Genomic DNA, 16,925 nt, shown 5'->3' with positions numbered 1-16,925 from the left:
CCAATGACACTGGAGCCAAAAAGAAGAAAAAGAAACAAAAAAAGAAGAAAGAGAAAGGCAGCGAGACCGATTCAGCCCAGGACCAGCCTGTGAAGGTAACAAGGAGGCTCTGTTTTCTTGTGACTGGGAATCGCTTTTTCAGATGAGAGAGTGTTGGGGTAAGTGTATAGGAACAATTTAGATTGACAACCTCCACTCGTATTACTTCAAGATGGAGGAGTTGGATCCCTCTGCTGCCCTAGACCTAGGTGATGAATCTCCTGTCATATCTTAAAAGACACAGCAGGTCAGACATTGACTCCCAAGCATGGTGTCCCCTCAGAATGCACAGGTATATAACTACATGTGGTGCTGCGCAAGGTGCCAGAGGGTGAGTACGGTGTGGCAGCCCCTGCTGCCTAGAGCAGTGGTTCTCAGCCTTTTCCGCAAGGCCCCAGCACTGTGGGAATACAGGCCTACTCTTTTTAACGCAGACCTTTATGGATTACAAGCATTCTCTTAGTGCGCTTTCATTATAATGCAAACTGTGAGTCCCAGAGTCAGTTTCAGTCCCACTAATTGAGAACTGCTGGCCTAGAGCCTGTGACCTAAGAGTGACACACTGACCTGAAACCCAGAGATATGGGTAAGGATTGTTTTTTGTAAATAAAGCATTTAAAAAAGGAAAACCTTTTAGTTCAATTAATAATGCGCTGTCCTCTTTAAAGTAGGCCCTGGGGGAAGCTCAAAATGTATGTACAATTCCTCTTTTAGAATTGCCTCCAAAGCAGTTTGTAAGCCTCAGAAGCAACCCAGTCTCAGGCCAGTCCACCCACACTTTGCTTTATGTCTCAAATGGTATGCTCCTACTTGAATTGTCTCATACTGAGATACGGCTTCGAGTAATGTTTTACTATTTTCAATATCAAATCCCTATGAAAAAAAAATACCACCATTTTGACCAGCATGTTGCGTGTAGGTTCTTGCCAGACACTTCACTTAAATTAACCCCAAACCTTCAACATCCCAACAAGGTAGGTGGGAGTCTCCCCATTTTAAAGATGAGAGAGGTGGCTTATCCAGGTCTTTCAGTCAGGAATTCTAGCCCAAGCCCATGCTTTGGCTCTAAGGATTTTTGTTTGTTTCTTTGTCAGGTATTTGGGTGACTCTAGGGGCATTTGAGCTCAAGCCTATGTCAATATTGTTTACTTTGAAATTAGAAAATTTTAACAAAACACCATTTACATAGCCCTTCCATTTTCCACTTTATAAGAGTGATGCAGTTCATTGTAGAGAATTTAGGAAAAAACATAGCAAGAGGAAGAAAACTAAAATCGCTTATAGTCCTACCTCCCAGGAATAAGCAATGTAAACATATTGGTTTATATTCTTCTTTTCCTTTACAATCTAAATTTAAAAAAAGTAATAAAGTATTAGAAGAAATTATGAGTATTTTATAATAAGTGTAATAATAAGACCCAGAAGCCATAAAGAAAAATTGACAAATTTAAATTTCTCTGTAAAAGTCAAAAGCTAAACAGTAAACTGGGAAAATATTTGTAATAACATGAATCAGTCCATTTAAAATTATGAAATGAGGAGGCAGTTCACACAAAAAAATATAAATGTTCAATCAATTTACAAAAAGATGGTTAAACTCACCATCTTTTTGAAAGAAATGAAAATGAAAGCAATCTTTTTTTTCTCCTAGATTGGCAGTGATTAAGATTTGGTAAATGATGAGAGTCTGGAGAAGCACACGCTCTCGTACACTGCTCATTGGGTTATTATATTAATTAATAGTCTCTTTTTAGAGAGCAAGTTAGCAATATACGCTGTAATTTCAAATGCGCATCTCCTTTGACCCAGAAAGAGTCCTTTCTTGGACTTGCAAAAATATATATCCCAGTAAACAAAAATAGATGTATGAGAAAGTTCATTACAGCATTGTTTGTAACACTGAAGAACAAAACCACCAAAATGCCCATTGGTAGGGGGTTGGCTAAATATATGGTTCACATGGTCCATGCACATGTGGACTCATTTGTTAGAATGGGCAAGTCTATATGGCCTCATGGAAAGTTCTCTAAGGCATAGTGTTTAAAGAAGCGTTGGTAGGATAACACTATATGATCCAATTTTAGTTCTTGAAATTGTGTATGTTTGGAACGTGCATGCAAAAAAGTCCAAAGTTATATTTGCCTCTTCTCTATCTTCCAAATTAAGACAGCTGATGACAAAGGTTATATTTGAGGGGTGAGATTGTTAGGTTTTTACTTTCTATGTGTATTATAGGTTTCTGCATTGTTTGGAATTTTACACCAAGCATGTATTACTTGTGCCATCAAATACCACAAGGAAGGGAAGAACCCTGTAGGAAACACCCACCCACCCATCATATTGCTCATCTTCAACAACTTCCTCCAGTTGTCATGCAGTATATGACCCCTGGGATTAGGACAGGAACCACACCACTTCTTTTAATCGTACCCCTTAACTCTTGAACCTGTAATTAATCAAAAGTGCTTATTAACATAAAGGGCCTTTTGTCTCCCTAACTTGTCTTGTCCAGATGAACTCTTTGCCAGCAGAGAGGATCCAGGAAATACAGAAGGCCATTGAGCTGTTTTCAGTGGGTCAGGGACCTGCCAAAACAATGGAGGAGGCTAGCAAGCGAAGCTACCAGTTCTGGGACACGCAGCCCGTCCCCAAACTAGGTATGTATATGCTTTCTTCCCCAGGTGAAGGAAGGGGCAAAGAACATGCCCTAGCCATGCTGAGGGTTCCACACTGAATTTGTGAGGGAGGACAATAAGAGTCCTGGAGTTCCCTGGTTATTTTTAGAGGGTAGTCTTTAAAATGCAGTATAGAAAGACCATTGTTCAGGGACCTTATCATTGCACAGTAGCACACACTGAGAGCAAATAATGGTTCTTTTAGTCCATCATCATCCAATATAAATCTAGAAAGAAAAACAGTGCATTGGCGCATGAGTCGGGGATGTCTGCCCATGGGTCTGTCTTCCCACATAGATTTTTAATAGAAAAGAGACTTGTCTTGTTTATCTGGGCAAATGTTTAAACCTGGAGTGGGCCGACTCCCAGCCTCTCCCCCTTATCTCTTGCCAGTGGACACTTACTAAATGCAAAGTAATTTGACATTTTGCTTAACAGTGATGGTTCAACATCTGGAATACCATATGCAGGTTTGTTTGGTACCCCTTAGAAAAGCTACATTGAACTCTTAAAGGGTGGGACAGGCAGAAGATGTAAAAGGATGCCAGAAGGGACTGGACATTGCAGAGTTAGAGATGCCTGCTGAGACCAAGCTGCAGCTAACCTTGATGGCTAACTGCAGAGGGCTGGCGGTGACGAAAAGTTGCTGGAGCAGTTGCGCCACGATGCTGGGCCCATTGATAGCCCAACTCCTATTTTTTATGTGACTGGAAAAGCGTATGTTGAAAAAACCAATGTGTTTTAACACCAAATATAAATGACCTTCAGGTTGTTGATGTTACTGCTCCCCTCCGGAAACACAGAGTGACTTAACAGTGTGTTTGTTGGGGAGGAGGGTGGGGAGACTGGTGAGGGACAGCTGTGCCCAAAAAGATTCATCTACTTCAGAAGTGGGGAGTGTACGGTACAGAGACTTGCTACTCAAAGTATAGTTCTCAGACCAGCGGGATGGGCATTGCTTAAGAGCTTGTAAAAATGCAGAGTCTCAGGCCCTGTTTCAGAGCTTGCAGCGGATTTGTGACCATTTTGAAAGTTTCAGCTCCACTAGAGAGCAGTCTTTGGACAGCTTAGCCGCAACCCAGAAGTAAGCTGAGGTGAGCCCTTATAGGGGGTGGAAAGCAAAGCACTGCCCTGATGGCTATGAGTCATGAATCAGCAGCAGGGACTATCCCAGAAGCCTGTCCCACCCCATCCACCTTGTCTGTCGGACTGCCTGGGTCACCCAGGTCCCAAGCCCACTGGCTAAGTCCTCCAACAAGGCTTTGGGTCACAGTAATGCTGTTCCTAGGGCATTACTAGTAATGGGTCCCAGTGAGCAGTCCTCCTTGGGGAGCAGGAAGAACTCGAAGAGCCACACACTCTTCCTCTGAATGAAATGCGCACAGAGGCATTTTGTGGTGACTTCCAGACATCTTGATACAGTCATCAGAAGGGGTTTTGGTTTGATTTTATTTTTCATTAAGGATTTGCAAATGGATAACTTAGCTCCATTCTTCATGGACCTTGGGATGTGGGAATGAGGCGAATTAAGTAACGGGTTTCTTCTGTTCTTCTTCAGGCCACTTAGTCCGTGTTGTTTGCCTCACTTTCTCTTCCTGTCAGTGTAGAAAGTGCTGCAGTTTTGTTTCCAGAAAGCTCATGAGAAAGCCACACAGTTGCTCACAGGGGCCCTCACGCTTTCAGGGAGGAACAGCAAAGCTCAGTACTGTTTTTTCTGGACATGCCTTCTGTGCAATGTGTGGTGTGGGGCTCTGTGGAAGAATGGTCTCTGAGCATCTGACCAGTCTGCCTTTCAGGTCCATGGCCAATCAAGTCCAAGTGAAGGATTCCTTTGTTTCCGCGACTCAGCCCACAGAAAGTACCACATTACACACATCGGCTGCTCTGTGTGGCTGAGGTGTCACCCTTGTTCTACTTCAAATACCCTTAGGGTAGTGTGATTTCTAGCTTCTTGCCTTTATTTATTCCTCTTAAATGGGGCTAATGATTGTAGAACTCAAGCATATCAAGTGTCCTGTATTTTCAGCACTCCCCCCCTTTTTGGGAGAGTTATAATTAGATTGTATTCCACTAAAGAGACCAAGGATTCTTTAGAAGCTCTTGCCAGAGAACTGGCACATTCTGAGATTCTTTGAATAAGGGGTGAAGGAGTAAATGGAAATGCTTATTGCACACAGGCCCTGGTGACCAGCCTAAATGAAAAGACTTGGCTTTGAAATTATTGTAATACAGTCATGAGCCTCATAATAACATTTTGATCAACGACGGACCACATATATAATGGTGGTCCCATAAGACTGTAATGGAGCTGAAAAATTCCTATCACCTAGTGACACTGATATTGGTGTAAACAAACCTGCACTGCCAGCCATACAATTATGTACAGTACATAACACTTGATAATGATAGTAAATGACTATGTTACTGGTTTATGTATTTACTATACTGCTTATCGTTATTTTAGAGTGTGTGCTTTTCTATTTATACAAAACAAAAACAGTTTGCTGTAAAACAGTATGCCACATGACGCCGGCAGCAGCCTCATACATCTTGTGTTCGCCACTTTTCCTGATCACATCATTTTCTCTTGTGCTTGATCTCGTGTTGTTTTGTGCAGTAATTTACTGTACAGGCTTGTAGCCTAGGAGCGATAGGAGTAGCTTAGGCCACTAGGTTTGTGTAAGTGCATTTTTTGTTCACACAATGATGAAATCGCCAAATGGTGCATTTCTCAGAACACATCCCTATCGTTAAGCAGTGCATGACTGTACAGTGGGGAAGACCACCTCTGCCAAGCAAGCCTCTTAGGGATCAGATTGTAAATAGGAGGTAGCCAGGTGCTTCTCTGCTGTGTGTCCCTGTTGCCTGCACTTTCCAGGTTGTTGCTAATGTCTTAGCATGTTGGTAATGTCTCATTTCTTGAATATTTCCCCAGAAGATGGGACATCTTGTGGGGACAGGGACCTTGTCTTTTCCTAGCGATATCCTAGTGCATAGTGTCTGATGTATGGTACATTGTCCATGGAAATCATTTAGGAAAAAAAATAATTAAAAGATTCTGAAGTTAAATGTATTTTGGAAAAAGTATAAATTCAATATAAGACAGGGATAATTGACTAGCATCCAGACAAGACGAGAGTAGAAATGCTTGGTATTTCCCAATCTTGGCCTTGTAGGATCAAACTTTTTTTTTTTTTTAAGATTTTATTGGGGAATTGGGGAAGGGGAACAGCATTGGGGAATTGGGGAAGGAGAACAGCCAAGTTGTTGTCCTTCAGTCTTAGTTGTGGAGGGTGCAGCTAGCTCAGCTCCAAGTCAGGTTGCCATCCAGCCGCCTGTCAGCAGCTCACGGCCACTCAGCTCAAGGTGCCGTGTTCAGTCTTAGTTGTGGGCGGGCATAGCCCACCATCCCATGGGGGAGTTGAACTGGAAAGCTTGTTGCTCAGAGCACACACTCTAACCACTGAGCCATCCGGCCGCCAGACGGCAGCTCAGCAGCAGCTCAGCTCGGGCACAGCTCACTGGCCCATGTGGGAATCGAACCAGCGACTTTGTTGCTCAGAGCTCGGGCTCTTAACCAACTGAGCCACTCGGCCGGCCCCCAGCTCAAAAATTTTACATGGCAGTGAGTTGAAAGCAGATTGACTTATATTAAACTAATTCACAAGGGCTACTTTATAAATAAATCAAAAGGCCAGTTTCTAAACTAGGGAAGAAAATATCACCTCCCTCTCAAGGAAACCTCTCGGGGAGTCATATTGTAAATAGAAGATAGCCATATGTTTCCCTGCTGTGTGTGCCCGTTGTCGCCTGCACTTTCCAGTTCGTGACCGTTAGCATGTTGGAAATGTCTCATTTTTTGAATATTTCCTTGGAAGATAGGACATCTTGGGGGGACAGGGACCTTGTCTTTTCCTGGCTATGCTCTAGTGTACAATGCCTGATGTGGGGTTGGTGGTCAGTAAACGTGTTGAGTGAAAGATGTAGGCAGTCGGTCCTATTGGCGTTGTCTGCAGCTCATAACCAGATGTAGCCATTTCTACCACATCTGCTCCATGTATCCATTACTGGGAGGGTTTAGAGCTTCCTGTTACACGTTAGAATGATGTGTTTGGACCAAGAGTCTGAAAGTCAGTAAAGGCATGAATTGAGTGCCTGGTGTATACAGAGTCCTGTGCTAGGAGCAAGCATTGTACTGAGTGGGTCCCTTTTGAAGACTCAGTTTTCAAAACGTACGAAACATTGCCTTCTTCCAAGTGTGAGTGAGCTCTGAATTATAGAAAGTAAATAACTCCAGCAGCCAAAATTAGGTGGTTGATTTGTCCAACATTTATCAAATGGGTCTGGTTTGGCTGTGGTTGGGAGTCGGGGCTGTGTCTTCTGAGTTCCCCCAAGCACACCTCGCACACTCCGCAGAGGAAGGGTGTCTGTCCAGGGTGGGGGTGTTGTGTCAGAGCCTAACTTCCCGGCAGCATTGTGTGGACTCCGTGATTCAGCCTAAAGGCACTCTCAGGACTCTGTAAACACAGAGGGCCTGAGTTGGCAGGAGCATTTGACTGGCCCACATTGCCGAAAGTTACTGCTGGCAGGGCCAAGATCCAGCCTGGCGCCCCGATGCCATCATCTGGTTCAGGAATGGGCCCAGTGCATTGTTGTTGCTGTTGACACAAAAGCAGCCTTGTTGCAGCTCCCTCTGAATCCATCCAGGTCGATGGGCCTGGGCCAGAGCCATGACAGCACTCTTTACACCAACCAGGAGGCAGCAGGCCAAATTAGTCAAGATAAATGTTTTGTCATTCAGCACCCAGAGGGAGATACAAAGGATTTTCAAAAACACCAACCACTTTGGATCCCAGTTGATTGTGCTGAAGTTTTGCCATGAACTGGCCCTCAGTTGGGGGCCAAGGGTAGCTGGAGAGACAGTCTACATTTGCCAAGCACACAGTGTTCTTCAGATGGGGGGCTTCTGGGGACAGGAGGAATTTGCTGTGGTCAGTTTTGAGCTGAGCTCCTTCCCGCCCCCAGGAGGCAAAGGGTGAGGCTCATGGCTGTGCTCTTCTTCTAGGAGAAGTGGTGAACACCCACGGTCCTGTGGAGCCTGACAAAGACAACATCCGCAAGGAGCCCTACACCCTGCCCCAGGGCTTCACCTGGGACGCCTTAGACCTGGGGGATCGAGGTGTGGTGAGTAGGCTCAGGCAGGCCACAGGTGTGAATTGGGCACCACTGTCACAGGGAGCCCTGGAGTCATAGAGAGACAGCTTCTACTCAAGCCTTCAAGGACTCTCTTGAGAGCTGAGCCGAACTTGCCTGAGCAGATCACCCCCATCTGTTGCCTCTAGGGCCTGCCCAAGACTCCTCAGAAATAGCACTTGGCTTCTCTGGCAGGTTGAGAGTTAACCTCTGTACCTCCCCAAGATGCATATACCCTTTTGTCATGCTTTTATTTTTCTTGTTCATCCATTCATTCATTCCTTTGTCTTAAGGATGGAGTGGTTGGTTGGTTGGATGACATTCTTGGTTGTCTGCCACTTTATGTACTTAAGTTTGCCACTTTACCCCTGGGTGGCTCAGTTTCCTGTTACAACTAGGGTGCTCGTTCCAAAAGAGGCCCTGTCATGCCTGGGATGGAAAGGATTTGTGAGATTAAACATAGTTTTTAGTAGTTTGCCTTGTTCTCTGAAAAGCTTGGAACCCCTGGGTATTGGAATTGGCCCCCAGCTGGCAGAAACCTCTAAGGCAGCTCCATATTTCTCTACAGCTGAAAGAATTATACACCCTCCTGAATGAGAATTATGTGGAAGATGATGACAACATGTTCCGATTTGATTATTCCCCAGAATTTCTTTTATGGTGAGTTGTAACGGCTTTTTTATAGCTCTGGGGCCAGGCCGAGAGCAGAACTACCAAAGGGCATCAGGTTTTTCATCTTTGCTGAGCCAACCTTTGTGTAATTTCTGAGTCCCTGCATCTGAAGGACACTTGCTTCAGTGGAGCTTAGAATCAAAACCTTATTTAAGATAGAATTAACGGTACCGAGAAGAGAAGATCGTCTATTGTATGGTGACTGTAAAAAAGGAAGGAGGGATGAGAGCTACTAAGATTTAAAAGAAGGGTCATTTTCTAGCCAGTTCCTGAGCACTCTCAGTTGTGTGAAAATGGCCTTGCTCAGCTGAGCCAGCCCTCTGCCATTTTGGAAGGTAGAGGCATAAGGCTGAAATGTAGAGGGGGCTGCCTGATGGAGGAGGGAAAGGAAGAATGGGCAAGCAGAGAGAGGAGAGTGATGGGGCCCAGAGGGCAAATAGAGATGAGCTCCAGGGGCTCTGTAGTCGGCTCCCAACCACGGGACCCACGGGACTCAGAGCCAATGAAGCCAGTCCTCTGGCCTAAGCTGTCGAGTGAGCACAAAGAAATTGGATCGGGTATAAAATTCTCAGTATGGCAGCCTTGGATTGGGTAGGTAGGTAGGTCAAGTGGGCTAAGCAGCAAGAAGGAGCTGTGGCTCGATTCCATTTATGTCCCAGAGGGATTGGCCCTAGAGAGAATTTAGCTCTTAACCCCCAGGGAGGTGGTAGCATGAAGTTAGAACCAAATTCGGCTGTGGAGCCCAACAGCCTGCCCTAACCACTGGCAAGAAGCACTGTAAGCGCAGCCCCTGTCTTTTCTAGGGCTCTCCGGCCTCCTGGCTGGCTCCCCCAATGGCACTGTGGGGTTCGAGTGGTCTCCAGTCGTAAACTGGTCGGTTTCATCAGCGCCATCCCAGCAAACATCCACATCTATGACACGTAAGTACCAGCGCCACCCCCCAACCCCTCATCCCCACCATCCTGCTCGCTCTGGGAAGGAAGGGAAGAAAAAGGGGTACACATACCTTTCACAGAAGAAGGAGGAAGGTCCCATGAAGGGAGGGAACTGGGGCCCTGGGAATAGAAATTCATAGTAAGAGCCTCGTGTTTTGCTCTGATTTGTTGCTGGCTCTCTCGTCTGGGACCTGGTCTGGAAGGGGTCCACCCTGAGGGCCGGTGCACCACCCGAACAGGAGCTCAGTGTTTGCACCTGCACCAGTCACGTGGTGGTGCACTTGAGCAGCTTCAGAAATGGGCTGGAGCCACGGTGACCCCCATCCAGCTAGTCACAAGGCCTCCCCACTCTCCCTGGAAACGTAAGAACCGCCTGTCCCAGTCTTGTGGGCTCATAGGCTGTGAAGTCTCGTTGGAGTCAGAGCCCTTGCAATCCCAGAATAGCCTTTGACTTACTCTGTGAGGTTCCCTGTCTGCTAACGGTGGGACTCCCCCAGCTCACCAATGCAGATTCTTCAGGGAGATGCTGGCAGTGCCTGCAAATAAAGCAGTTTGCTGGAGTCCCACTTACCTTTGGAGTCTGTGTTGAGAGAGTGGCTCCTTGCCTCGGGGAGCAGAGCAGTGGGAAGGAGTCCAAGTGCCAACTGCCAAGTGCAGCTGGTGGCAGAACACCTCTGTGCTGAAGGCCCTATCCCCACAGGAGTGGCTGCATGTCCTCAGAGGGGTTACCTTCCCTGTTAAAAACCTTGTCATCAGGTTTTTTCTCCCTCTTAAGAGAGAAGAAGATGGTGGAGATCAACTTCTTGTGCGTCCACAAGAAACTGCGCTCTAAGAGAGTGGCTCCGGTTCTGATCCGCGAGATAACCCAACGGGTTCACCTGGAGGGCATTTTCCAAGCTGTTTACACTGCCGGGGTGGTGTTACCAAAGCCTGTCGGCACCTGCAGGTAACAGTCTCTTCCTGCAAGGCCCTAGAAGTCCTGGCATGCTCGCTCAAGTGGAGGAGCTGTGTCACTGTGTCACTGTGTGTCACAGTGCATGGCCGGGAGCATCCTGTTTCTCTGGTGTCTGTTGAGATGGGTGGTGGGTGCCCACAGGAGCCAGGTAGGGAGCATGGAGGAGCGAAGGAGAGGGTTGTCGGGATGGCAGACTGGAAAGTGAGTGCCCTGTCCAAAAAGGTTAGCCATGCTCCACTCCAGTTCATTCCTGCCCTTTGGAAATAAGGGGTCAGTCTCCTGGGGTTTTGCTCTAGTTTTTAAGGAGGAGCCCAAATCTGGATTTTTATGGTAAATGTCCGAAAGTTTTACATGGTTGGCTCAATTTTGTTTTGAATATTGTGTGGGCCAAAGAACGTGTCTGATCCCTGTGTGACCCAAGGACAACCTCGGCCTCAAAGTTGTTTGAAACAATCACAGTCTGTGCCTCAAGAACTTCAAAATCAAACGCCAGGCAAATGTAGCAGAGAGGGGGGGGGGAGGGTAAACACTCCTAGAGCTGTAAGCCTTTTCCATTGACTGATTCCAGGAGTGAGGAGTGCTCTTCCCAGACAGCTGCTGTCACAGGAGTTGCTTTTGAAATTGAGAAAGAAAAATAGGGAGAAAGAGAATCCAGGAAGAGCTCTGGCAACCCTGAGAGCAGGGCAGTGCCTCTGGCTCAAGTGGTGTCTCATGCCACCTGCTGGCCATCTGGGGCTCTCCATGCCATCACCCTCCTAATGGGACTTGCCAGAATCCTCTGAGGGCAGGACATTTGTGTCCCCACAGGTACTGGCATCGGTCTCTAAACCCACGGAAGCTGATTGAAGTGAAGTTCTCCCACCTGAGCAGAAATATGACCATGCAGCGTACCATGAAGCTCTACCGACTGCCAGAGGCCAGTGGTGCTCTAGTGTGATGGGCAGGGGGCAAGAGAGGCTGAGGAAGCCTGGCCTCCGCAGGAAAGGAACAAGGCTTTGGGCAGGGGGAGGGAGTCAGCAAAGTGACTCAACCCATAGTTTCCACATTCCTAGACTTGCCATTTCTGTTGTCTACCGTAAGGGCTTTATTTTAGTTTGACTATCTCAGTTCTGCGCCTGGGCTAGCTTCTCTGACATCTGTTGATAGGCTCAGAGAACACCACTTCTCTATAATTTTAGCCTGTGTGAGCCTCAGTAGAAAGGTGTATCTACTCACTGAGCTGCAACGCATCCCAGAGTCTGGTATAAATAGGCTACAGAGTGCAGCTCCTGCCAAGTCAGGCAAAGGACAGATGACCTAGGCTCGTGAGGGAAGCCTGGATTTCAAATCCCAAACCTCCCCATATCCAGATTTTGCCATTGAAAAACTGGGCAACCTGGAGTGAGCTGGTTTCCTATCCTGGGCCTCAGTTTGCTAACAGAACAAATGTTCCATGTTCTCCAGTTGTGCCTGGTTTGAGGATCCTAGTGGATGGTCTGATGGCTTCTCTTCCCTCGGAGTTCATTGAGGGTGTTACACAGTTAGTGGTGAGAAGCTGCCTGCCTGGACTCATCAGCCAGCAAACTGGATTAATCACCCCGGATCCAGCTAATCCACCACTGGATTGGGATCATTAGTGTCCTGTTTTGAGAGACTGCTGCAGGCAGTTAGACACTGCCCAAAAAACCAGAATCATGAGCTGTGATACGCGTCTTCTCCTTTCTGTTAGGACAGGTTTGCCCTGAGTTCTGGGCAGACAAAGAACATTCTTAAATTGGTGTAGCAGCTGGATCTCCCCGCCTGTGGGTGAGAATCCCAGCATGGCTGCTTTTTCAGTTCAGGAGTTGAGGTGTCATGGTAGGAGCTGCCATATAGAAAACCCCGAGATCAGTAAGTGTTCCCTAGAGACATCAGGATTGGCTAGGAATTGTGGTGGTGAGAGGTCCTGGACTGCAGTTCTAAAAGCATCTCCTACCCCGGGAAGCAGTTGCATCAGGCAGTAACTGAGGTATATAAACTGGAACTCCACCCTGTTTTCAGATTTGGCTGACCACACCTTTGCGGATTGCGTCTTTGGGGATATTCTCTCAGCCCCAGTATTTACTTTAGAACATCACATGGCTTCATTCCACTGAAGCAGTTTTTAAGAAAAAGCAGCTGTGGGGTGGGATTCTGGTTTGTGATGAAATCTGGGGAGTTCAGTGCTTTTCTTCTGAATTTAATTTGCATGAGTGGTCTGCTGGGGGCATCACTGGTACAGCAGAGTCTGAGTGGACAGAAAAAGCGGGCACCCAGTGCAGATCTGCTGGGCCCAGGGTTTCCACAGCGCCTATGGCTGGGAGCCTGTCTGGGGGTGCTCTACATCTATAGGAGAGAGACCAGCATAGGAGATCAGCTAGAGTTCAGTGGGAGAAGGTTGTGAGGGCTGGGAGGAGAGGAGCCAAGAAAGGCTTTGCCGAGGTCCAGGAGTAGCTCTGGGCTGGGCCCACCCAGCATATCCATGGGGTAGTCAGGGTTCCTCTCCATCTTGTCACCATTCACATTTGGGGCTGAGTGATTCTTTGTCATGAGGACTCTCCTGTGCATTGCAGGATGTTTTAGCAGTATCCCTGGCTGCTGCTCACTAGGTGCCAATAGCACCCTTCTCCCTAGTTGTGACAACCAAAAATGTCTGAGTATTGTCATATGTTCTCTAAGGGGCAAAATTGCCCCATTGAGAATCACTGGGCTAGAGGGACAGAAGGCAGTCAGAACAGCCAGCTTGTGGGGCCGGCCGAGTGGCTCAGTTGGTTAAGAGCTCGCTCAAGAGTGTGAGCTCTGAGCAACAGTGGTTTGATGCCTGGCCCAAGCTGAGGCTGCTGCTGAGCTGCCAACAGGTGGCAGGATGGCTCAGCTTAAAAACAAAACAAAACAGCCAGCTTGTGCTTGTGTTGGGAGTTTGGAACAAGGAAGGGGCGTGGTTGGTTGTGTTTCTTAGGAAGACAGTCTGGGCCGTGTGGATAAGAGATTGAAACAACAGCCTTAACTAGGAGGGCGAGAGCCAAAAGACAGTGGAGAGGCAGGACTTCTGCCTGAGTGGATATGGACAGTGGGGGAGAGGCAGTTGCCAAGGGTGACCGAGGATTCTGTCTTGAAGGCCTGGGTGGATAGATCCAGGGTCAGAAATGAAGGGAGACAATGTGAAGTTTTAGGTGCCTGTAGGACTTGAGAGGAAGCCAAGACGCTCACAGCACATCTGATACCGTCTTGTTTGCCTTCCTTCCAGTCTCCCAAGACCGCTGGATTGCGACCAATGGACAAAAAGGACATTCCAGTAGTGCACCAGCTCCTCACCAGGTACCTGAAGCAGTTTCACCTCACGCCAGTCATGAGCCAGGAGGAGGTGGAGCATTGGTTCTACCCCCAGGAGAATATCATCGACACTTTTGTGGTGGAGGTGAGTGGGGAGGGGCGTTCCGGGCCTCTGACCATTCAGAGAGGCATCATCCCTAAGTGGCTCGGGTTCCTGGGCTCAGTGCCTGAAGCACTGATTGACACGAGCGTTGGTGCCCTGGACTTCCCTGACCACGCAAACTCGGTCCTCCCGGAAGACAGGAGATGGTAGCTCACACTTGCTACAATCCCTATTGGTGACAGAGAGAGAACTGAGCCCCTTTGTCAGGCAAGCCTGCGATTCCCTGCCTGTCCCGGGGTGAGGTAGTGCTGGCCAGGCACCGGGGACACAATCTGGGGAATGTGAGCAGCAAGAAGTCCCTGGCGATGCACAACCGGGGGAGAGCTGACAGGTTCGGCCCACAGTCCAGCCTGGATTTTCCTCCTGGCTCTGTCCTCGCATGCCCCTGGCCAGTGTATTTTCTCCTCCCTGCATATCCTGTTTCAGTTTCCATCCATTCGTCCAGTAGGACAGAGTTGCCTTCGGGTGGTGTGAGAGCAAGAGGATAACATTTTATGCCAGACCACAGGATCCCCGTGCATGTGTGACATTGCCTCCTTTTATTGTCTTCTCTTCAGAATGCAAACGGTGAGGTGACAGATTTCCTGAGTTTTTACACGCTTCCCTCCACCATCATGAACCATCCAACCCACAAGAGTCTAAAGGCTGCTTATTCTTTCTACAATGTTCACACCCAGACCCCTCTTCTAGACCTCATGAGCGACGCCCTTGTTCTCGCCAAAATGGTGAGGAGCAGACCGGAGGGTCCGGGTTTTTATGGGGCGGGGGCAGTGGAGCGGTGCTGAGTGTAACTTAGGGAAGATCGCTGCTCATGGGCCTGGGGGGCTGCAAACCTGCCTGCTCTGCCTAGGGAGGAGACCCACAGTTTTTAGCTAGCCACTCGAAACTAGGAGGGAGCAAGGAGCATCCCCACGAAGGGAAGGCATTGAACTCCTCCTGATTTATTTCAGTGAGTTTCATTCTCACAGGAGGCTCTGCCAAGGAGCCTGAATTAGCCAGGCCTGCTCGGGGAGGAGAGGGGTTCTTACGATTTCCCCAACATGGGAATGGGGAGATTGGTTTCTGTCGTGGTGAGTCATTGGAACAGCTGATTGTACGGGGGGAGGGGCCCAGGCTTCTCATCCTAGTCAGTCCTTCATCGTGGGCTCTGCCTGTGGTGAGCCCAGCCCCCTGTGGGCCATCTGGACCGTGAACAATCCAGTCCCCGCCCTATGATAGCTTCTGTGGAAGTGGTGAGATGTAGGAAGTGTCTTCCGCCACAGCCTCAAAGCTCCATATCAGGTGCCATGAAATCACAGGGTGCACACTGAAGGCCTAAGAGTTGGGGTGTCCAGGAGTGAGGGAGTAATACAAGTGCTGACAGGAGCCAACTTCTCAGAGGAAGGGGGTCAGGGCTTGGTTTCCAGAGAGGACTGTGGAAGTCACTAGAGCGTTTCTGGGAAGTAGAAAAGGAACAAGGAGGGCAGTGGCCTGGACACTGAGTATACGAGTGTGCTTGGAGGGACACTGAGGAAAGGCCAGGTAGGGTGGCACCGTCTCTCTTGAGAACCGTCTCTAGAGAGCGGGGCGCTGGCTGGAGTTTGGGTTTCACTTGGAAGCAGCCAGAACTTCTGAAGGAAGATTGCTGTCATGGCCACCTGTGGGTGGTTCTGATATGATAGAAAAGGGCAGGAAGGTGAGGCAGCTTTTACCTCTCTCCTCTGTTTTTGTTTCTCCCTGCCGCCGTGCAGAAAGGGTTTGACGTGTTCAATGCACTGGATCTCATGGAGAACAAAGCCTTCCTTGAGAAGCTCAAGTTTGGTATTGGGGACGGCAACCTGCAGTATTATCTTTACAATTGGAAGTGCCCTAGCATGGGGGCAGAGAAGGTAGGTGCCCAGCTAGGCCCACCCAGGTCAGGGAGTTGGCGTAGCAGAGGCAGGGTCAGGGATCCAACATCAGTCTGGGCCCTTATTAACTGGTGTTTAGGCCCCTGCAGAGTCCTCTCCCTCCGATGGCCAGACTGGCAGGATCAATTTTCCTTTTTTAGCAGCTGGCATGAGGGTGGCAGAGGGGGCGGGCTCCAGAGCCACACACAAGCAGGAACGTTGTCTCCAGCTTCTCATCCCACCAGGTGACTCACCTCAGCTGGCCAGGACCAGGGCATTTGGGACTATCTCAGGGACCCATGCAAGTCGAGTTGCCGACGGTTAACCACGAAATTTAGAGTCTGAGTATTGAGGATTTTTTTCCTCTGCTGGGCTGCTACCCTCATCCTAGCATGACCCTTCCTCAGCCCTTCCTCTGCCAGCTCCACAGAGCAGCCCAGGGCCATGGGTGTGATCAGCAGTTACAAAACTGACTGTTGGAGGGTGGCCTGGTGACCAGTGTTCCTTAAGATGTTGGCAGTCGCATTGCTTGGAGGATCTGGTCAATGTATAAAGCCCTGCACAGAAGTTGAGGGCGAGCCCCAGCGACTGTGACTCTGTTTGCACAGCCCAGTGGCATTCTAGAGGCTCAGCCATTTGGCACTTCAGGTCTGGGTGGGGAAGTGGGCGAGGTTTCAGACAACTGCCGACTCAATTCTGGCTCTCCCCATTGGCTCTCCTAGGTTGGGCTGGTGTTACAGTAACCATTTGCCAGTGAGATTCTGGAAAGCCACTGAGAATTCAAACCAGGAAATGGAACCCCACCACTTGTTGGTCCAGTTACCACAAACGTGAGAATCCCTGGCAGAGGGAACAGAAGCGAACCGGCTATACCAAACCGCCACTGAACTTGACAATTGTATTGCAATGGCGTAGGCTGTGTGATGTCACCTCTGGCCGTGTCTCTGGTCTCCCTGTTTTCCAATTATTCACATCCTTATGCAGCCATGATCAAGGGAATGTAACTGCTGAAAACTAGCTCGTGATTGGCATATTATGGAGTTAACGGGTGAATAATAAAAGTATATATATATATTATATATATATAAATATTTTAAATATCTTTCATGTTCCAAATGTACAAGGGTGTTTGGTCTCTAATGAAAAGCTGAATCC

At 48.3% G+C, this 16,925-nt stretch overlaps 1 protein-coding gene across 1 annotated transcript; it reads left to right on the top strand.

The window, feature by feature from the left end:
* The first annotated feature begins 6 nt into the window (after nt 1–6).
* Nucleotides 7–16,849, top strand: LOC109394977 (glycylpeptide N-tetradecanoyltransferase 1). Its single transcript, XM_019665571.1, has 11 exons — nt 7–95; nt 2,552–2,696; nt 7,780–7,898; nt 8,476–8,567; nt 9,383–9,499; nt 10,290–10,460; nt 11,277–11,385; nt 13,714–13,884; nt 14,460–14,627; nt 15,633–15,770; nt 16,493–16,849. The coding sequence occupies exons 2-11, from the start codon at nt 2,552–2,554 to the stop codon at nt 16,511–16,513; spliced, it is 1,251 nt and encodes a 416-aa protein (XP_019521116.1). The 5' UTR covers nt 7–95; the 3' UTR covers nt 16,514–16,849.
* Nucleotides 16,850–16,925: the final 76 nt, after the last annotated feature.

The sequence above is a fragment of the Hipposideros armiger genome, unplaced genomic scaffold (genome assembly GCF_001890085.2).
Source record: "Hipposideros armiger isolate ML-2016 unplaced genomic scaffold, ASM189008v1 scaffold_447, whole genome shotgun sequence".
Lineage (NCBI taxonomy): Eukaryota > Metazoa > Chordata > Mammalia > Chiroptera > Hipposideridae > Hipposideros > Hipposideros armiger.
The sequence above is the reverse complement of the archived record's forward strand: the minus strand, read 5'-3'. Positions and strand labels throughout refer to the sequence as shown.

Excerpts from the sequence above, each read along its gene's own strand:
- LOC109394977 (XM_019665571.1), top strand. The coding sequence starts at position 2,552 with ATGAACTCTTTGCCAGCAGAGAGGATCCAGGAAATACAGAAGGCCATT. Across the intron at positions 9,500-10,289 it reads AACATCCACATCTATGACAC|AGAGAAGAAGATGGTGGAGA; the intron begins GTAAGTACCAGC and ends CTCCCTCTTAAG. Across the intron at positions 13,885-14,459 it reads TCGACACTTTTGTGGTGGAG|AATGCAAACGGTGAGGTGAC; the intron begins GTGAGTGGGGAG and ends TCTTCTCTTCAG.